This window comes from Balaenoptera borealis, assembly GCF_965194805.1.
Source record: "Balaenoptera borealis genome assembly, chromosome: 1".
In the NCBI taxonomy this organism is placed as follows: Eukaryota; Metazoa; Chordata; class Mammalia; order Artiodactyla; family Balaenopteridae; genus Balaenoptera; species Balaenoptera borealis.
Genome location: NC_138860.1, coordinates 96,566,084 through 96,587,721, shown reverse-complemented (window position 1 = coordinate 96,587,721; position 21,638 = coordinate 96,566,084). Strand labels below are relative to the sequence as shown.

Here is a 21,638-nt window from a genome sequence, read left to right as displayed (position 1 = left end):
GGATAGGTAGCAAGAATCTTGGGTTCTCCCATAAGGCAGGACTGCCTTGAAATCCTGGCTCTCATACTTGTTAACTGTGTGATTGTGGACAAGTTACTTAAAACCTCTGTGCCTCAGTTTTCTCTTCTGCAAAATAGAGATGGTAATAACGGTGGTACCTAAAAGACTGTCAGGACCAAAAGAGAGAATGCATGCAAAATAGTACATAGAAAGTGCTCAACAAATAATAATTATCTGGTGTCTCTTTTTGCCCCACTCCCGCTATTCCTATTAAATAATAAAATACCAGAGGAGATGATTAAGACTCAGCTCTAAGAATTATTTCTTCTCTAACACTTGATGAATGGTTCATAAAGTTGACAAATGCTCTGATCAGCCCTGGAAAAAGGAGCAGGGTGTTCTGGGGCCAGGGGTGAGGGTCCTAGAATTTACATAGGCAAACATGCCACATGGCATCAGGTAGAAGCAGGCTGAGTGCCAGGAGCAGCCAGCTGGGTCTTCAAGCTCCAAGTGACCCTGGCCCTCAGCAAAGAGCTACACAACAATTAGTTATTATCTTTTATTTACTCAAATACATTTACAGGTGAATCTAGCAAGTTAAGTCCCTCTTAAACTCAGTTCACTCCTTGCATTCCATCCATCCTCCAGGCATCTGCTGAGAGCAGGGTTCTCTGCTTAATTCCATAATGGAGTAGAACTGAGTCACCATTATGTACACGTCCAGCCCAGTTGGGACCCTTTGGTCAGTAAGTCAATGAGGCATCCTTCAGATTCCATGACTTCTGTTTGGGAAGGAGGAACACAGGCAGTAGTAACAATAGAACATTGTCCTCAAGTCAGACACCCAGAAAATTGAATTAGAAAAGAAGGACAAGAAAAAAATTGAATTAGAGAAAGAGGGTAGTAGGGAAGATACAATTGGAGGCAGCCAGCCAAATGCTTCCCACATCACTGGAAGGAATCAAACATGTGAGAGCCCATGGCCCAGGTGGATAGGCCCTCAAGTGTTTGTCCATGCTGAATCTGAAGGTCAATGGGACGGAGAGTCATCTTTCATGGATAGCTACTCAGAAGTCTGCTCAGTGCTTGAGTCCAAGGAATTAGAGGGCTGGCAGATCACATAGGCTTTGAGGATCAAGAGATAAGTTTCCTTGAACTTCTTTATTTTATAAGCATAGACGATAGGGTTCATCATGGAGTTAGCATGGGACAGCAGGATGCCCAAGTACAGCACAACTTGTGGTACTTCACCATTAAAGTAGATGATACAATTGATGACGGATAAAGGCAGCCAGGACAAAGCAAACAAGAAAAGAACCAGAAACAGAGACTTGGCTGTCTTGAACTCCCGTCCGTAAAATGCACCTGTCTCTTTGGAGTTAGAAAAGTTCTGATTGAGTTTGTTCCGGATGACATAGAAGATGTCAAGGTAGATGGCACACATGACAACCAGGGGAATGAAAATCCAAGTGAAGAAGCTGAAGTAGACCATGTAGTCCATCCTCATGACGGAACGGAATTGGCAGGAAAGGAAGGTGAGATTTCTGTGGTACTCTGAGTTCAGTTTCACGTTCCAGCCAAACATGGGAGTCAATCCCACCAGGAATGACACCAGCCAGCAAAGGCCCAGAGCCAACCATATTCTTCTTTGAGTGGTGACCCTCTTGTATCTGTTTGAATTGAAGAGAGTTGGTGAGTTCACAGCAGGAATTGCTAATGGGTGGGGGGAGTTGGAGCTGGAGGGTGTTGGTATTCTATGGTGATTTCAGCTAAACTCTACTGGATATGAAGACAAGATGAGCAGACAATGATTAGAGAAAACTCCAGCAAAGTTCTCTGGGAACTTTTCTAAAGAAGTACAACCTCCAAAGCAGCAGGAGTACGTTGCCTAGAGTCAGGGGCTTGCGTACCCCATTCACAGTTCCATTTCCAGCCCAAGAATTCTCCAGTCCCTGGGAGGTAAGAGTTATCAATCAAAGTCTCCTGGGATCGCCTTACCTGGGGAGAAATAATCTGCTCAAAGCATGTTTGCCTGCTGTGCTCTGCACTGGTTTTTTTGTTTGTTTGTTTTGTTTTTTGGCTGTTGTGCTGCTGTCCATAAATTAGACTCTGCCTGTGCCACACTTACCCCCTACCTGTGTCTGCCCCTGCTTCTCTATTTGCACCACACTTGGGGTTTGAGTTAGACTCCACTCTCATGGAGTTGCAAAAGTCATGTTGAGGTGCTTCCAGGACCTTAAAAGACTCATCCAATCAAAAGTCACCATTTCTCCTTAAACCATTCTTCCTGACAACATTCTACACAGGCTATAAGAAGGAAGCAGATTTTGTTAAGTACTGGCTATGTACTCAGTAGACTTTCTCTCAATAAAATCTCATGATAAACTGGAGATATTTTTATGACAATCTCCATTTCACTGATGGTAATGGTGAAAATCATAGAAGTTACAGCTACCATTTACTGAGCACAGACTGTGTGCTGGGTATTTTTCTAAGAGCTTTACGTGTATTAACTCATTTGACCTTATGGGGAAGGTGCAATTATCATCCCCATTTTATAGGTGAAAAAAATGAAACAGACAAGTTAAGCAACTTGTAGAAGCTAAAAGTGTTGGAGCTAAAATGGAATGGAGGTGAATCTGAGTTCAGAGCATCTTAACACTATGATGGGGAACTGAGACGCAGAAAGCTAAATAACTTGCCCAAGATCAGATCTCAAGATCTGGGATTTGAACCCAGGCTCGTTTGTATCAAAAGTTGTCTGTAGCTCCCTCACCATGCTCTTTCCCCAAGAGAAGAGAGGAGCAACAAGATACCAATGTAATTCAGGACACCTGGGGAATTAGATTTCTTCATTTGGCAGTCTGTTCTGTTCACATGGTCACATGAAAAGTTGTTACTACTTTCTGCAATGGAGAACTTTTTTGGTCCCCTTCTCAACATGGAAGAGGAAGCAAAATTAAAATAACTTTAAAATAGCCTACATTTGCAAAGAAGAGAAACATCAGTTTACCTCCTTCTTTTCTCTCTGCTTATGTTATCATCTAGTATGTTTCTATCATTTCTAAAAGTCAAGAGCATTTTTCACTAATTAAAGATGCATCGAATTTTTATCATCTTTAGCCCGCCAGGGTATTGAGCATATACTCCTGTAGTCAGTGGGGAGGGATTGGAGTGTTCCTCTGTTTCTAGTTCCCAAGTCTCTCCTCATCGTTGTTAAACCCTTCACACACCAAATGGTGAAGAGAACCTCTTTCAAGCTAAGAGGCCAATTTGGATTTGTTTCCACTCAAAAAGTGTGAGATCTGGAGGTTTTAGCCCCATTTCCCAGGCACCTCTATCACTGCCCCACACCACCCCTCTCCAAGCAAGTTACCTGACCGTGAGCTTGACCCGCAGGTATCGGTCCACGGCAATGGCTAGCAAGGACATGATGGAGGCGTGGGTGAAGATCAGCAGCAGGCAGGCCATGAGAAGGCAGCTATAAAAGTGGATTGTGACACCCAGGCTGATGACAATGGCCAAAGGCATGACCAGCACCCCGACAGCAATGTCAGCCAGGGCTAGGGAGACAATGAAGTAGAAGGTGGTGTTCTGCAGGCTGGGGTTCAGTTTGACCACCCAGATGACCAGCACATTGCCCACTATGGCACAGAGCCCAATGAGAATCTCCACAGTGATGTAGGTAGCATTGGCCAAGGACACGGCAGTGCTGTTGACAGGCATCTCGCTTTCCAAGTGGAGCCTCCCAGGTGACATGTGTGCCAACAAGATCCGTGTGGACAAGTCAGCCTAGCTCTCGCCAGACATCTTGCCAGAGGTCCAGGTGCAGCAGCCACAATCCAGAACTCACAACTCGCCCATTCCTTCTCTTCTCTGGTGGAACCCCCTCTCCCCCTCTCCTTAGAGACAGTCCATTACAGGGCCATCACTTTCAGCCCCAATGCAGGCCGTACACCCCTGGGCTCCCAGAAGACTGGAGAACAGTTCTACGTGGGCTGAAAGTGAAAATGATGCTGCTCTTAGTTCCCCTGCCCCTGGAGGGCTACTAAAGCTCCATCAAGATAAACAATGTTCTTCAGTGGTGTTTCAGGAAGTGAGATGGGCCAAGAGGAAGCACAGAGCCAGGAACACTCAGCAAGAAGGTGGAAAGAATGGGGGCTGGGTGGGGGCATGTTCATGGCATGGAGAAGACTCAGCATTCATTTACTCAGGGACTAGATAAGAATGTCACTCTGGGTGAGAGAGGAGCTGGGAACACTGACTACGTAATATTCTGGCTTTCTGCTAGCTTATCAGAAAGATCACGCAATGAGGAGGCAAACAGAACACACAGAAGAGAAAGAAATAGACTTTGGTGGCAGGCTCCTAAACTTAGCCAGAATGTACTCTTTCTAAAGAGTACATGACATAGACTGACTGTGTCCCCCCAAAACTCATAGGTTGAATTCTGACCCTCAAGTCAAAGTAGTTGGAGGTGGGGGCTTTAGGAGGTCATGAGGGTGGAGCCCTCATGAATGGGATTAGTGTCCTTATAAGAGAGACCCCACAGAGCTCCCTTGCCCCTTCCACCATCTATGTACCAGGAAGTTGGCTCTCACCAGACACAGGTTCTACCGATGCCTTGATCTTGGACTTCCCAGCCTCCAGAACTGTGGGAAATAAATCTCTCTTGTTTCTAAGTCACTTAGTCTTTGGTATTCAGTTATATTAGCCCAAAGGGACTAAGACAGTGCATAACAGTAAGGACTGAGAATTCGGTCACATGAGTTGACTCTGCTGGGGCATAGCTGGAACCCAGCCTTTGTATCAAAGATTTTTTGCCAAAGGGACAAACTAAGATTCCCTGTTCAAATGAGCAAAACTTCAGCACCTCCCGTAAGCATCACATCTGCTGACCCTCATCTTCCCTTCTCAGCCCACACACCCACCATGCCCTCACACTAGCAACCAGCCTGTGTCAAATCTGTTTGAGGGACAACGGGATGACCAGCCATGCAGAAAGGAGGGAAAGGGCAACATGTACACATGATCACACAGCATACCTCCTGCCCTCCGGCCCCAAGCCCCACCCCTACCCTGCAGGAACAGCCATCTATCTGAAAATCAGACCCTCTCCCTGAAGTTGCTCACCTGGGAACTCCTGGGAATCAGACACTTGAATGCAATTTTTATTTGGAGTCCACCTGGTTCAGGTGTTTCTCAGTGCCGCCCAAAAGGGGTTATTTAGAGAGACAGCAAAAGGAACAGTTGGACCTAAGCCCACACTGTGGATTGAAGGGTTGATAATACTTACTTCTAAGCACAAATCTCTGTAGAGCCAAAAAATAAAATTCGACGATCACAGGAGTGCTGTTCTGGTGTTTACTAACAAGCACCTCTCACTGGGGCACTGGCGAGATGCCTCAGCATGGGGCCTGCCAGGGTCTTCTTTAGTTGTTCTGCTTCGGCATCATCCGTCGACACCCCTACCCCCCCACTCCCCACCCCTGCCGCATCCCAAGTCTGTCTGGTGTACCTTGCTCATCTCTGCTAGACTTGCTCAGGGAGCTGAGCCAACTCCCCAGACATTAAGAGGCAGTCCTCTCCAACTGCATTTCTGTCGCTCCAGCATTTTCCAGTGTTAGCCGTGCCCACATCCTTGCACTTTGGGAACATGAAAGTTGTCACCAGCCTCCAACGTGACCTCTCATAAATGTCTTTACTGCGGCTGCTCTCTTTATCTCTGCTCGGGAGAAGGAAGACATAGAGAGCGATTTCTAGGAGGCTGCGTGCGACCAAAACAAGTCCTTCTCGCTATAAAGCAGTTGTTGAATCTTGGTAACTCACTGCCAACAAGGTACCCCGGCTCCCAACCCTCAGCTACCCAGTAGCACCAAAACCTTATGTGAGAGAAAGACCCTCTGGGGTAGGGATGAGTCGTGTTGCCTGGCGGTGGTGATGGTGTAGCTAAGGAACATTTTTCCTGGAGGGTTTGGTAAGCCCGGGTCCGCCTGGGGTGGCCGAGGACAGAGCGAGTGGGCTCATGGCAGAGTGGGGCACAGACAGCTGCTCTGTGTTTGGGAGCTGGGCAGACAGTGGACAGCTCCTGCATTTAAAGAAAAAAGCCTGTGGCCCTTGTGCAGCTGTGGGCCAGAAGCTCGGGGGAGGGAGAAGGAGGTGGAGGCCAGGGAAAGTCCCTGAACCACAGATCCATCCTACCAGAAGTGAGCCGAGCTGTTAGGGATGGAAGTGACAGCTGGAGCTGGAAACCTTACTGGTGTATGTTTTCAGATTCCAGCCTATTTCCCCTCCTTTAAGACCCAGGTGAGTCCTTCCAGAATCAGCCCATCTCATCTGGGTTAGAGAAACTAAGTAGAAGGGTTTTGCTCCAGGACCGGTCACAAGGGCAGCGTGGTGGGGACAAGGTAGCCTGTGAGACCGTAACACACAGGAACAAGGAGAGACAGGGGACACACTTGGGGCCACCGACCCAGCCACCTCTCCCCAGCCCCTCCCCAGGAATTGTTCCCAGAATCCTCTGCACAAACCTGGGGCATTTCCTCTCCATGAATAAAGGAAGCCCTTCCTTTATATTTTCTGAGTAGACAGAGCCCATTGATACTCAGGGGGCTGATCTGAGGGGTGAGGAGGAAGGCTTTCACAGCCACTTAGCATTTTGGCGTAAGATGGGGCCCTGAGTGTCCTTTTCATTCTAGACCGAACACCAAAGGGCAGCCAGGGAAAGAGGACAGAGAAACCAGGAGGAATTGTCCCCTTTCCCCATCTCCCCACCCCAGTCCACAGCCACTCTTAGTCAGGGAACTGCCCTCATCACCTCTGAGCCCCCTAACCCAGCCCCAGGTGCAAGTCCCCCTACAGCCTCCATGTTGCCCCCACGATCTAGTCCAGATTCCTTGGAATGGCGTTGGAGACTCTCTGTGTTGGGGTCTCCCAGCCCCTGCAGTCTCCTGTTGCCTGGTCCATCAGGAAACCATAAGTGCCACTGGGCCACGTGTCCCGGGGCTCAGAGCGAGCTCTTTCACTTCCTCTCCCCTACGCACATGCTCCTTTCTGGCTAGGAAAGCCCTTCTCCTGTGCATCCACCCAGAAAACAAGCACTTTTCCTTCTAGACACTTCTCAAACAGAACCTTGAAGAAAAATTTACAGACCCCACCCGCCCCTGTCCCATGCTGGGTTTATATAATCCCTCCCCTGTTATTCTTTGAGCTCCTGGAAGGCAGGGATCTCCCCTTTTCATTTCTGCATTTCTATGCCTTACCACAATGCCTGGCAGCTACTAGGTGCTCTGGATATTGACAAATGAATGAGTAGGAACCTCAGTGAACCAGGGGCATAAACTTAGCACTGGGAATAGAGTACCAATCAGCTAGGACCTGTGAAGCACTTTCCATTATACCAGCTGCTGTGTTGAGCATTTTATACATCTGATCTCCTTCGATTCTCTCTGATGAAATAGATCCTGTCGTTACTGTTGAGGCTCAGAAGGGTTAAGTAACTTGCCCCCTGGGGTGCAGAGCTAGGAAGTGGCAGAGCTGGCATTCAAACCCAGGCTCCTGGCTTCGGTAAATGCATAAGCAAGTGAACAAGTTTTCACAAGTACAAGGTGTCCCTGGATTTGATGTTGCCACATTATCAACTAGAGGTTCTAAACCCAAGTCTGGAAAAGAAAGTGGGGACCAAGACTATGGGAACAAAACACAATTATAACCTAGGTCCAGCACCAACTCTGAGCGAGGAAGAGATGGAGGCACCAGAGAGACACTTGTACGAGCAGACCGCAAGAAGGGCTTGGGCCCCAAGGGGAGCTCTGTACCAGAAAGAAAACCTTTTGTTGGACCAAGGTGCCCCACACACAAAAAATTTAATAATAAAATAAATTATAAGTGAAACATGGCTCAGCAGATTTTCCCATCTAAAAGAAAGCCCATGTCTGTTTAGGTTCTACTGAAAAAACCTGAAAATCTGGAGGAGGGAAGGGTCTGGGAGGAACCATGAGCCTGAATCAGAGAAAAAGCAACTGGAGTCCTAGGGAAAGGCCTCTCGCGTCCCAAACCCTGGCCTGGAGCCACCGTGGGCTGAGGCAACTGGACTCAGATCAACTGCAAGGCCGCAACCTGGCCCTTGGGTTTCTGCTTAGTAGCCTAAGAGCCTGGCCAGAGATGGTTCATCTGATCCTTTGCAGCTTCTCAGAAAAGCCTGGGAAATCCCAGCACCCAGCCTGCAGTAACAACAAGAGGCAGTGTTAGCAGGGGCCCAAGGAAAGGACTCTGCAGCCCCAGAACCGGTGCAGGTGGCTGCTGAGACAGGATGTCAGGCAGGCGGAAGGTGCTGGCTTCTGCCAGGGGGCTGGCTCTCACTGACTCGACTGTTGCCTGCAGAGTTGCACAAAATCATTTTGCTCACTTCCTCTTGGCCCCATCGCCACTTCCCCAAAGATTTATATTTTTATAGAACTTGATGCTTGCTAGCCAGCAGCAGAGGCTTAGAAAGAACAAGTGATCAGAGTCACTCCAGGACCGTGGTCTGCTCTCACTCCCCCTCTGCCAGCCCCCCTTCCTTCTCTGCCTCTCAGTCAAGCCAGAGGGAGGAGGCTGGGCTGATCTGGAGCCACTGTCCCCAGGGGGCTTCCTACTAGGACTTCAGCTGTGACCAAGGAGCCAGGGACTCCCTATAGCCTGAGTTCAAGAGAGACTCACTTAGAGCCAGTGTGATGGGGGAGGAGAGAGGTCAAGGTTCCTTCACTCTGAGCAACAGGAAATCCTGCCCAGCCAAGGGGAACTGTTCGTGGCACCTACACCCCACCCAGCAGACCCTCCACCCACACTGTGTCAGAAGGCCTCTGAGCTCTAGTGGAGAATCCAGAGAAGGGTACAGCTAACTCTATTTGTTCCAGGTTCTAGGCACTTAGAAAGTGAGGAGGTGCTCCAACTGCCGGAGTCTTAGCGGGTAAGAGGCTTTTATTCCTGTGTCCCTGTGGGGGCGCTATGTGCAGCAGTGACCACCAGGTGGCAGCACATTTCCACTGCCACTCAGGGTGCAGGCTGAGCAAGAAAATCCCTGAGAATTTAGCAGCACAGCCTTGGAGCACCACCTAGCCAGCCCCCTCAGACCGCGCAGAAAAGGAAAGAGAGAACTAAGGGGAAGGGAGACACAGAGAGATTGCCATCTGCCTAAATTCAATCCAATCCCAAAGAATATTCCTGGGCAGTACCAAATTCCATCCTCTTGACTCAAGGGGCTGAGAAGCAGTTTCTCCTTTCAAACCCGTGAGTGTTCCAGTAAAAACAATATTTGGTGTTCTTCATAGCGTGCAAAACTCCTCACACGGTCCACGTCAGTAAGTGAACACAACAACCCCGCAAGGTAGGTATCATTCGTCTCATCTCCCAGCAGAAGAAACTGAGGCAGAGAGACAGAGGGATCTACTCAAGGTCGCCCATCTGGTCAGAGGCAGTGTGAAGATGGAGCCATCTCTGGCCTCCTTGACTCGGGGGGCGGGGGGGGACAGAAACCCCCCGCGGAGGTCCCACCAGGATGTTTCGCTCCCTATGCCTATGTCACCAGGCCCTCCCTCGGTGCCTGCCAATCTCTGACCTGTCCTCTCCCTTCTATGGGCACAGGTCCCACTGGTCCATTTTCCCGGCCTTTGCTGGAGTGCTTCCTGTCTTTTGGTGCACATGAGTTCTCAAACCACCTTGGGTCTCTTCGCAATCCAGCCTCCTCTTCATCACAGCCCCAGGCTTCTGACCACCCATGCTGGGTATCTCCACAGTCCCCAGGGTGGCCAACTGTACACCCTGCTCTCGATCCCCACGCCCTTTGTCTATAAACACCAGAAGGTGTAGGAATGAACTCCGGATAGAGCAACTGCTGATCCTAAATGTTGCCAGCAGGACCATGCCCCGGGCCCTGCTTTTTACCTTCTACCTAACAAATGTGATGACACTCCTGCAGGGGTTGGGTGGGAACGCCCCTGTTTTGAGGACATATGTGTCTTCCCCTCCTACTCCACAAGGCCTGTCATATTTATGATCATGAGAGCTGCATGATTGTATGCCAAGCAACCTGTGCCAGGCACTGTGCCAGGGGTTGTACACACATCATTCACAAGTCTACAGCAACCCTCAAGTGAGTATTATTAGATCCATTTCACAGATGAGGAAACTAAGGCATGGTAGCCAGTGAATGACTTGCTCTGGGCAACACAGCCAGTAAATGGCAGAACTGGGCCCAAACCCCAGTCTGTCTTGCCTTCAAAGCCCTGGCTCTTCTCGATGAACCCCATGAGGACAGTTACACATCAATTATGCCAAAACCCAAATTGTCATTTGGGCAGAAATCCTTCAGTGTCCTAATTGATAAGACTTGCTTCAGAAGTCAGGCCAGCTACTAGGGGCAGTGTGTTATTGGGCCAATTGTCTGCGTTCCAGCACCTGTCAAAGCTCAGCTCAGCAGGGGGGTATCCTGGGCCTCGAGATCAGCCAGTCCCCTCCCCCTCCACACTCTCTGCGTGCAACTCCTGCAGTGGGCCATATGAGACAATGGTGTCCTGGAACCATATTACTTTAGTTCCCTACTGAGACACGTTCCCAGATAACCTCAGCCTCTCTGCGTTTTATTAAAGGTAAATACAGAAAGCTGTCAGAGGAAGTATGTACTGCATTTCATCACGACCGAAGATACTATCTGCTGCTATGTTCCCTATAGAAAGTTTCTCAGGATACATTTCTCCGAGGAGTTTAGTGCCAGAAAAAAAAGAAAAAAAAAAGTTGCTTTTCTCAATAAACTAGCCTGCTTTGTTGAACTGCTTAGTGGTAGAGCTTTGTATAATTTGGTTTCGTGTGGGCAGCCAAGAGGCTCCGCACTGGTGTTCTGTCTCAGTAACCACACTCTGCTGAGGTATCCCACGGCATCTATAGGCCCCGCGTCAGCCCTTGGCACCTGTTGTGTCAGGGATTCCATCGTGCCTTGTTTTTTTATTATGAACGGCTCCCATCCTTTTCTGGAAGTAGGCAAGGTGTAAATAATGAACACACAGAACTAACATTAGAAGGCCCGTTAGCGTTTATTCTGAAGGCAGGTCTGCTGGTTGATTAACCCATGTTCTTTTTTTTTTTTTTTTTTTTAACTTTTTTTTAAACAATTAATTAATTTATTTATTTTTTATTTTATGGCTGTGTTGGGTCTTCGTTTCTGTGCGAGGGCTTTCTCTAGTTGTGGCAAGCAGGGGCCACTCTTCATCACAGTGCGCGGGCCTCTCACTATCGCGGCCTCTCTTGTTGCGGAGCACAGGCTCCAGACGCGCAGGCTCAGTAGTTGTGGCTCACGGGCCTAGTTGCTCCGCGGCATGTGGGATCTTCCCAGACCAGGGCTCGAACCCGTGTCCCCTGCATTGGCAGGCAGACTCTCAACCACTGCGCCACCAGGGAAGCCCAACCCATGTTCTTAAACAAAGATTCTTGTCAGTCCCCCCATGACTTGGAGGTGAGGATTTTTCCCCGGACAAGTGACCCACAATCATATTTTAGATGATCAGTTTGGGCAAAAGAAAAAATATGTTGACACTGGAAATGCGCTCTGGGGTTCAGTGAGTCCTCTGAGGAAAGCTTTCAATACAATACTTGAAGCATCAGTACCCAGCAGGATCTAGTAAATGCTCCCTTAGGAATGATGCTGTATAGCGCATAATATAATGATTCTCCAGGTGGAACTTATTTTTATTTATGTAACCCCACCCACTTCCACAAAGGATTGAAGTTACTACCAGGCTGAGTCAACAGCTTCCCCCTCTGTACTCCCACGTCATCTCACACATTCCTCTGAGCACTTATTACACCACTTTGTAGTTATTTATTTACGTGACTGCTCCTCTCACTAGCTAGCAAACCCCAGTAGCTAGTAAACTCCTTAAGTAAACTCCATAAGAAATTATACCTTATTCATCTTTATATCTCCCTCCCTCTCCCCTTCTCCCAAAAGTACCAAGAGCCTGAAATAGTACCTGGCACATAGGAGACCTACAATAAATTCTCACTGAATGTGTGGTGTATTATTCTCAGGTCTCTCTGCTCCTCACCTTGCAAGAATGCTGACCATATGTCTCTACGTCCACCGAGGAGTCAGGAGGGATCTAGGAAGACCTCTTCCTCACCAAAAATAGCTTTTTGCATCTAACTTCAATTGCAAACCAGTACAGATAGAGAGCAACATTTTTCTGGTCAAAGTTTGGGTCTGGTCAAAGGCACCCTCAGGGAGAATGTCTGCTATTTACATTACAGTTTGTGGTTTCAGCATTTTTATATACAATAGCCTATTTCATTCTCTCATCTCTGTGATTTATCTAAAATGGAGACCTCTACACATACACACACACACACACACACACACACACACACATGCACTCTCCATCATCTCACTCTGTTTATTTCCTGTGTTACCCCTTTCACAACCAGAGCTCTTCATCAGAGTTTATTCCTTTCCTCACTTGGCTTGTCACTGCTCTATCTGCAGGACCCAGAACCACCTCTGGTCCTGGCTAGCCCATTTAGTGTGACACATGATGTAATGGGGCTAAGAAGCCCCAGATCACTGGGTTTGGTATGGGGTTTCCAGAATATGAGGATTTGGGGTGGGAGGGAGCACCAGAGGAATCTGATGCCCAGAGTGGCTAGTTCAAGGTCAAACCTGGAGCAAGCAGCCAGGGTTCTTCGCTAGCAGAAAGGCTGGGAATCCACATGGCTGGGAATCCATAACGATGCGCTCCCCAGTTCCTGCATTTTCTTAGGGTTGATTCTCTCAGTCTCTTGCTGGAGGGGCTCTATCCATGTTCTGCTTCTCTGGCTCCTTTGTCATTCTGGTCCCCCCTCTCTCTGAATCCCCAGTCAAAGCGCCTAGGACCCTCCCACCAAGTCTGTGGTTGATTTTTTCTTCTTTCATGGCTGCACTTGATCCTTGACCAGTCTGCCTGTCAACCCATGCGGATGGGTGCAGTGGTGGGTGCTAATGAGTTACACCTGGAGCACCCTGGCTGTGCCTAATGGATGTTCAGCTACGGTGAGATGCTTGACAGCGCGCACGTCCGTGCCTCTCCATCCAGGTGCCAGGCCCGCCCCGCTCCGCCCTCACCGACATGCCGCAGGGGAGAGATTACTGTCAGGCCCAGTCCTGTGCTGCAAGACACGCTCCTCTGTCTTCTTTAGACTCCGTTTCTAAATGGATGATGGTGGACAAATTGTTCATTCTGTGTCTTCATTTCCCCCTTGATAAATGACAAAGATAGCTGACCGAGGGCTGAGGGAAGCAACGTGGGCCCGGCAGCTGGCCCACGAACTTGCTCACCTCCCCCTCTGCCAGTGTGTGAGTGCCACAGGGGAGGGTCCTTGTTGCACGGTCAGGGCCACTCCAGCGCCCAGCCCACGGCTCCACCTAAGAGGTGCTTGATAAATATTGACTTAAAGGAAAATCATTTCACACCTACCACCCTCCCCAAAGCATGAGATACAGGCTTTTTGGGAATCCAAGAGGAAGGACTCCCGAGATGCTGGTCTCTTCGGCACTGACTCTCCCAGTTTCTCGGTGGAGCGGCTCTACTCCTGTCCAAATCCCCCAGCAGGGCTCCCGGCTTCTGAAACAGGAAGTGTCCAAAGGATATTTGGAGGAGGCAGTATCATCTTCCTCTCCCTTCTCCGCAGTTGCCAGGGGAACTTGCTTACCCCGTTCTGAGTGGTTTGTCAGCATTGGAGATGGCGCCCGCCCCCCCGGGGAAGCAGAAGCAGGTGACCTCGGTGGGTTCCCAACAGTCCCACCCATGACTCCTCTGTGAGCCTGGGGAAAGGCAGCTCAGATCTGAAGATGCTCAGTTCCAGACATGCCGCCTGCCAGGTCACTGGCCCCTAAGAGCCACTCTGGCCCCCGACGTGCCACAGGTGACACTCTCCCAGCACCGGTCTCAAGAGCCAGATTATCCCAAGCAATAATCATAGTTTCCATTTCTCATGTGTCATTCATTCTGGAGGGCCTGGCACATCACTCGACACTATTCACCACTGGGAAGGGCCCCCTCCTGCGCAGGGTGTAAAGGTTGCTGAATATTACAGCCAACTCCTGCCAAAACAGCTGCATGGCAAATCTGGGGGCACATGAGGCCCACAATTTAACTTGAATTACATCCATTTGTATTTGCTCTCAACCCTTAACACCAAACATCATCCAACCTTTCATTAACCCTGGAATCTTTCCTGATTTCAAAGCAACAAAGAAATAAGTTTGTTTTAGGTCAAGGGTTTAGGCTCAGAGGCGGGCTGTGAAGCCCGCTCCAATCACTCCCGGCTTCCAAAATAGCATCTCATTCTGTCCTTGTCCCTCCAAGATGAGTCAACTGGCCTGCTCCGGCCAGTCCCAGTGGAAGGCTAGACCTCGCTTTAATGACCATGACTTCAGCTGGGGCAACAGAACTCTAGGTCACTGCAAGACAGTCCAACCCACGCCCCTTTGTCCCCCACCCCCGTGTCCCGCCCAGTGCCCATGACTAGAGCTTTTTATGTGATTCTGGAGTTGGCACACTCTCCCTTTCCTGCCAATAATGCTGGCTGTTGTTTCTGAGCAAATGGAACAAATGACCAACGTGAACTCCACGCAATCTATGAACTGGAAACATCTGCAGGGAGGCAAGGGCAGCTGCTGCCTAGGGTGGGACTGGGGGAGATGGAGGAGGGGTTTGCGAAGGAAGATGAAAGAACCTCAGGGAAGAGGGCAAAGGGCGAAGCCTCAGCAGAGAACCACAGAGAGGCACAGGGGCCTTGGTGTAATGGCCCAAGACTGCTGCAGGCCTCACAACTCCTCCCCGATTTTGCTTCCAAAGATGAACTCTGCTGCGTCTTGACCAAATGAACGGAGTATATGCATAGCCTTTTATAAATGCCATTTTAAATGTTAAATTCTATGTTAAAGCTGAAATGGATCTGAGAAAACAATAGGTCAAACTCCCCATTTCACAGGTGATAAGAAAGCTTCAAAGACAGAATAGATGTGTAAGTTAGAGGCCAAGTCTAAACTAGTACCCAGCAGCACCACTGCCCCGCTGCAAGTGTGTGTGCATTGTGGGCACACACGCACCCCCACACACACACCCTATACCACACCGCCTCCAAGTCAGGTGGATGAGGAAGGAAAAGAAAAAATAGCAAGTAGAGATCGCCTACTATGTGTCAGGAGCCACAGTAATACAGCGACAGCCACTAACCCTCCTGTGGGCGCCCTCCGGGCCTGGTACAATGCTTAGCGCTCTGTCACACGCTCTCCCTTGATCCCTGCCATGGCTCTATGGCAGAACACATCCTTTTCATCACATCTGCTCTTTGCAGTAGGGAAGTTGCGTTTAGAAAGGTTATGTAGGGGATTCCCTGGTGGCGCAGTGGTTGAGAATCTGCCTGCCAATGCAGGGGACACGGGTTCGAGCCCTGGTCTCGGAAGATCCCACATGCCGCGGAGCAACTAGGCCCGTGAGCCACAACTACTGAGCCTGCGCGTCTGGAGCCTGTGCTCCGCAACAAGAGAGGCCACGATAGTGAGAGGCCTGCGCACCGCGATGAAGAGTGGCCCCCGCTTGCCACAACTAGAGAAAGCCCTCGCACAGAAACGAAGACCCAACACGGCCAAAAATTAATATAAAAATAAATAAATTAATAAGAAATTGACATTTAAAAAAAAAAAGAAAGAAAGGTTATGTAACTCAACAAGGTAGCACTGCTTGTAGACAGTAGAGCCAACATCCACCTAGGTCAGTCATCTGCCCAACCCCTGCCCCGGGCTGCTCGTTCAGTCCCGTTGCAACCTTGAGAGGCGGGTTTTGCCAGTCTCTGCAGATGAGAGCCGGAGGTGAGCAGCTCGAATCCGGAATTCAACAGTAAGACAGCCCCAGGATCTGCTTTTCCCCTAAAGTGGGAACCTCTAGAGGGAAGGGCTAGTTCTTGACCCCAGACTCTAACCTGGAAAGGCCTTTCTGAGCATCGCAAGGGCTGGCTACCGGCACAGCTGGTGGGACACAGACTAGGTCACAGAGGCTGCCCAGCCAGGACTCCCACCGAGTAAGCCTGAGCCTCATTCCCTGGGTCTGGAAGAGGAAACACCAGTTTCCTAAACTGCCCCCTGCCGGTCCGCAGCCCTGCTTATTTGATGAAGGAAACACCAGCGGAGAGGAGTTTTCAGCCCCTGGATGTTGTGCGAGGAAGGGGCTGTGTGCTTCCTCATGGGAGCGGGTGACGCTGTCAGTCTCCCCCGCAGCAGATGACAAGGAAGGAGGTCCCTGCGAGGAACTAAAGGTGCCCTGCGCTGAGGCCATGGGCCGTGTCCTCACAGGCAGCTGAGCCCAACCGCAGGTCTGAGAACTGGAGGGAAGCAGGGACGAGGAGGTGGAGCTCTCGGGGGGGCGGGGGGGGCTTGGTGCGGGGCGGTATTGGTTCCCAGGCACCCCCAGGGGGTCACTGCGCCGTCAGCTCAGCTCCGCTGCTCTAACGCGGGGATGGAGGGAGTGGAACTCTGGCGCTGATTCATCCGCCACACAATTTGAGGATGCTGGTGGTACACCCGGCCGGACGTGCTCCTCTGGAAGTCTGCGAGCAAGGGACGCGAGAGGGGGTGTTCCCCGCACACCGCAGACCTGAGCCGCTCTCGTCAGCACAGCCCGGCCCAGAGAGGGACGCCCCCATTAGGATCAGGTCCAGCCGTGATACCCATGCTCTGCGGCGGGCGTGGGTACCCACCCACTTACACGCCCCAAGAGTCCCGGAACTGCAGCTTCCGCGATTCCCCCGAGGTGACTGATCTGGGGGCTGTGTCTCCCTCCCCAGCTCCCGTCAGCGGAGCCTGAGGCTGGGATTCCTCTGTCCTGTTGTAAGACGAGCCGGGCTTGGCCTCTGCCTGCCAGGACAGCGCCCTTGGCACGCGCCTTGGCACACAGCCCACCCTCACCTTCCGCGACCCTGCACACATCACCTGGGCTCGAGCTGGCCTAAGCAGGAAGGTGCTCTCAGGGCGTCGGCGAGAGGAGAGCGAGAACCAGGGCCAAGAGGAAGTCACAAAGATCAGCTGAAAAACAACCCTCCTTGCCATGTCAGTCGTGAACATGGAGCCAAGTTCTGACAGCGGTGGCTCAGGGCAGTGTCAGAAAGGCCCAAAGCAAATCAGCAGACGCCCATCTGGGAGCACACCCTGTGTCCTTATCAGCCTTAGCAAGCCCCCGCCAAAACCCTGTCTCCTCAGAAACTTCCGCCCAGCCAGCAGCTGTTTCCTCTCCTATATTTAAACAGCCAGGCTAGCGAACTTGAGAGAGCATTGCTGCGGGGGGAGGAACACAGCCTCCCATGGAACCCGCGGGCGAAGGATGACCCTGAGGCCTAGTGGCCTGTGCTTGGCTCCTCCTCCCCTGTGCTGGGGGAGTGCGGCCCAGAGTTCCCAACAAGGCCTCAAGCAGCATGGTCTGTGCAGTGAAGCAGGGGACCTGGAGGTCTGCCCAGACTGTTTTCTGGGTGCAAGCAGCTTGTGATACCTTCCAATAGCGACAGGGTGAAGGGGACCCACAGGAGAGCCAGAGATCCATGAAACACCTATTTCACAGCCCCAGCCCTGAGCTCCGGTGGGTGCAACTCTTTAACACCATTAGTCCTGGGGTACATTCAGGCCTCTTGGCTATTTTTAGGTGCCATTTCCACCCTTATCTAAACAGAGCTGTTTGTTTAGAGGAAGGCCACCGTTTTACCAGAGACCTTTTCCTGGTTCTGCCGGCTCCCCAGGCCCAGGCTATTGTGGTCTCATCTCACTAGACACACACACACACACACACACACACACACACACACACTGCACTAGCTTCATGAAACATTTAGTGAGAGGAGGGGCATTTCAGGAATCCTCTAGAAAATATCTCCTTGTGGCGGAAACTACCAACAGGGAGTAACCTATCGGCCCACATCCCTTCTCTCAGGCTGCCAAGCCTCGGCCATTACCAAGAAATGTTCTCCATGAGCAGCTTTACGCTGCTCTGCAAGGCAAGGAGGCGTTCCTGGACTTAGTAGTTGTCACTGGACAAGAGCAAGGACTGCTCCTGTCACTTGTGTCCTGCTCCCCTTGCCTCATCCCCCTATCCCGCAAGCCACTCGTCCCAGCCGGTACTAGAGACAGGGGCTTGGCTTTACATTTTTCCTCCCTTCCTTAAACACAGAACACACCAACCAGCTGAATATTTTATATCTTGGAATCTACCCTGAGGTGGGCATTTCTGAATTTCAGCCCACAAAAGCACAGGCTAGAGTCCTACCTGGATTCAGAACCCTAGCTCTACCCCTTAGGGCTGTGTGAGTCTGGGCAAGTTACTTTGTTTGGAGCCTCTTTCCACAGCTGTAAAATAAGCCTGAAATAGGTTAATGAAAGCCATTTCAAAGAATTGTCAAGGGGATTCAATGAGATGATATTTATAAAGACCTGGCAACTTGCCCAGCAACACATACTGGGTCCTTAGCGGGTTGATGAACTTTCTATTGCTGTGTGAATTATCCATTTCTGTTTGGTTTGTGTTCCTCTTCATAGTTCATATAAAAAAAGTTCAGAGCTTCTGATTAAAATCAGTGCCCCTCTCAGCACTGGCTCCGTAACTACTCCCCTTGTAATAATAGAAAGTATGAGTTGAGCAGCTGCTAAGCTATGCAGACCCATCCTTTGTGTGTCTTAACACGTCTCTGTGAGGCAGGTATCACTGTTGTCCCCATTTTATAGATAAGTAGACTGAGGTTAAATGACTTGAGCAAGAATACACATGTAGTAAGTGGTAAAGCCAGGATTTGGATCCAAGCAGGCTGGCTCCAGAGCCCCCACTTAGAACCTCTTTGCTACACCTGCATTAACTGTTGAGTGGACTGCAGGTAGCACTGTTGGGGACTTTTCCAGAACCTAAGGCACACTTGCACAGTCCTTGCATCCCCAGAATCTGGTTTTCAATTAACCACACTGAATTGATCGTTTGGTAACGATAGTACCACCGATTCAGCACCTGTTTTATGCCAGACACTTGCATACATTATCTCTCAACAAGGATTTCCCAACCTCAGCTCTATCGACATAATTCTTTACTGTGAGGAGCTCTCTGTGCATTGTAGGATGTTTAGCAGCATCCATGGCCTCTACCCACCAAGTGCCAATATCACCCCCTCACCCCCAAGCCGTGAGTCGTGATGATCAAAAATGTCTCTAGATGTTATGAAATGTTCCCTGGGCGGGGGATGCTAAATCACTCCCAGTTGAGAGCTACTGCTCTAAATGGGAAGTCTGAAGTTCAGAGAGGTTAAGCAATTTTCCCAAGGCCACAAGGCTGGCAGGCAGCAGAGACAGAATCTGAATCAAGGTGTGCCTGACACCAAAACCAGGTATTTTTCACTCTGTCATGCTCTCTCCTCGTTCTAAATAAGGAAGGTGTGAACTCAATACTGAAATCTATTTGCCCAGAGGCAATAGCATCAATAAACTGATTCCCCACCCCGGAGAGTGTTCAGATTCTGAACTTACAACTTCTGGCTACTGCTTATCTGAGCACTCTAGATCTAGACTTTGGGAGCTAAATCAACTGAGACCTAGGCCACTCTGTCAAACGTGGAAATTTAAGCTCTTCTTTACAATCCTGTCTCTCCTATGTGTGCCATGAGCTTAGTTTGGACATCTACTGCACTGGTTCTTCTGGAACCATGGAAAGGCTGCAGTCTTGGGAAATAATAGCAACTCTTCCAGTAGCTTGTCCACAGCCACTTTCTAGAAACATGCTGAGGCCAGAATCACAACCCAAACTTCTGCCTGAGTTCCATCTTCTTTTGATTCCAAGTTCATTGATTAAAAGCTTCATGGACATATTGTCATACTGAGTGAAGTAAGTCAGACAGAGAAAGACAAATATCATATATCATCACTTATATGTGGAATCTAAAAAATATGGTACAAATGAACTTATTTACAAAACAGAAATAGTCACAGATGTAGAAAAAAAAACTTATGGTCACCTGGGGGGAAAGCGGGGGGGATAAATTGGGAGAATGGGATTGACATATACACACCACTATATATAAAATAGATAACTAATAAGGACCTACTGTATAGCACAGGGAACTCTACTCAATACTCTGTAATGACCTATATGGGAAAAGAAAAAAGAGAGGATATATGTATATGTACAACTGATTCACTTTCCTGTACACGTGAAACTAACACAACATTGTAAATCAACTATACTCCAATAAAAAATAAAATAAAATCTTCATGGCCATAAAATGGACTGAATTTGCACATTATACCACTTCCTGTGACATAAAACTGTGCGTAATTGAAGAGAGACTGCCAGGCACATGAATATAAAGTTGCATACGGGAACCTAAGTCACAGCAGGAATTGAACTACCCCAAGCTTAGATTTCTTTCATCACTTTTTATTCTCTGCTCCCCTCTCCTAGTTTTTTCTCTTCTTTGCTAAACCCTGTTGTGCACAGACAGCTACCGCTGTTAACGTACTAGATGTTAGGAAACAAGGAACCACTTTCCATATGGCCTTCTTCATGCACGGGCAAAAACAAAAACTAAAAGTAAATTCTGCAGGAAACTAAATAAGTCATCACAAAGAGTAGGTTCACTGCCAGAGCCTGCTAGCTTTCTTTTATGAGAGAAATGATAACTAATAGCAGCTGCTACCCATGTTGGTAAAGTCCAAAAGCCTTGGCAACCACAGTAACTGTGTGGTCGGTAGCTGCCATCTCACTGTTCCTCAAAAGCCCCCCATAGTGTTCCTTTTGCCTACAGTCATCACAGAAGAATTTTCATTATGAGCTCATAAGATCAACAATCTCCCGAACAAGTCAGTGGCAGATCATGGCAAAAGGGGGAGTGTAAGTCTCAGTTTCCAATGCAAGAATTTGAAAGATTAGGACTTCTACTTTAAGGTTCTATAATTTCTCAACCACATTAACAGAAAGGGAGATGAAAGTTAGTGGTCAAGACATAGAAACTGACTCAGAGAGGCTTGTCAGTGTAAGAGACTGTATTGGACTCAAGCCATTCATTTTTCAAACATATTTTAAAGCCGTGTTTTTCAAACTACAGATCTCAATCCACTATAGAAGTATGAAATCAACTTTGTAGATCATGATCAGAGTATATTTTCAATTAAATGGAATGGAATAAAATGTATATATCAGATTACATTGCACATTGTAATTTCGTTTCAGTTATGTTTGAGTGTACAGTGGATAGCAATCAAAAATGAATTCCTTTGGTTTTACACCCTTACTGAAGTATAAGTAACATGCAAAAAACTTCACATACTTAATGTATGTAATTTGATAAATTTTTACACATGTATACACCTGTGACACCATCACCACAATCAAGGGAACATACCCATTGCTCCCCAAACTTTCCTCATGCCCTTTGGTAATCCCTCCTTCCACTTAACTACTGATCTGCTCTCTGTTACTATAGTTTGTACTTTGTGCAATAGAAAATGGGGTCATACAGTAAGTACGCACTCTTTTTTATCTGGCTTTTTTCAATCCGAGTAATTACTTTGAGATTTATGCATGTTGCTGTGTGCATCAGTGGTTCATTCA

The 21,638-nt window shown here is 48.9% G+C and overlaps 1 protein-coding gene across 1 annotated transcript; it reads right to left on the bottom strand.

Moving 5' to 3' along the window:
- Positions 1-545: 545 nt before the first annotated feature.
- On the bottom strand, positions 546-9,413 carry ADORA3 (adenosine A3 receptor). Its single transcript, XM_082399260.1, has 2 exons — positions 3,377-9,413; positions 546-1,670 (listed from the first exon to the last, which is right to left on the bottom strand). The coding sequence occupies exons 1-2, from the start codon at positions 3,757-3,759 to the stop codon at positions 1,064-1,066; spliced, it is 990 nt and encodes a 329-aa protein (XP_082255386.1). The 5' UTR covers positions 3,760-9,413; the 3' UTR covers positions 546-1,063.
- Between the last annotated feature and the right edge of the window lie 12,225 nt (positions 9,414-21,638).

Bases quoted from the DNA above. Each gene is read 5' to 3' on its own strand.
- ADORA3 (XM_082399260.1), bottom strand. From the start codon at position 3,759: ATGTCACCTGGGAGGCTCCACTTGGAAAGCGAGATGCCTGTCAACAGC. The intron at 1,671-3,376 runs GTAACTTGCTTG...CAATTCAAACAG, and splicing joins CGGGTCAAGCTCACGGTCAG to ATACAAGAGGGTCACCACTC.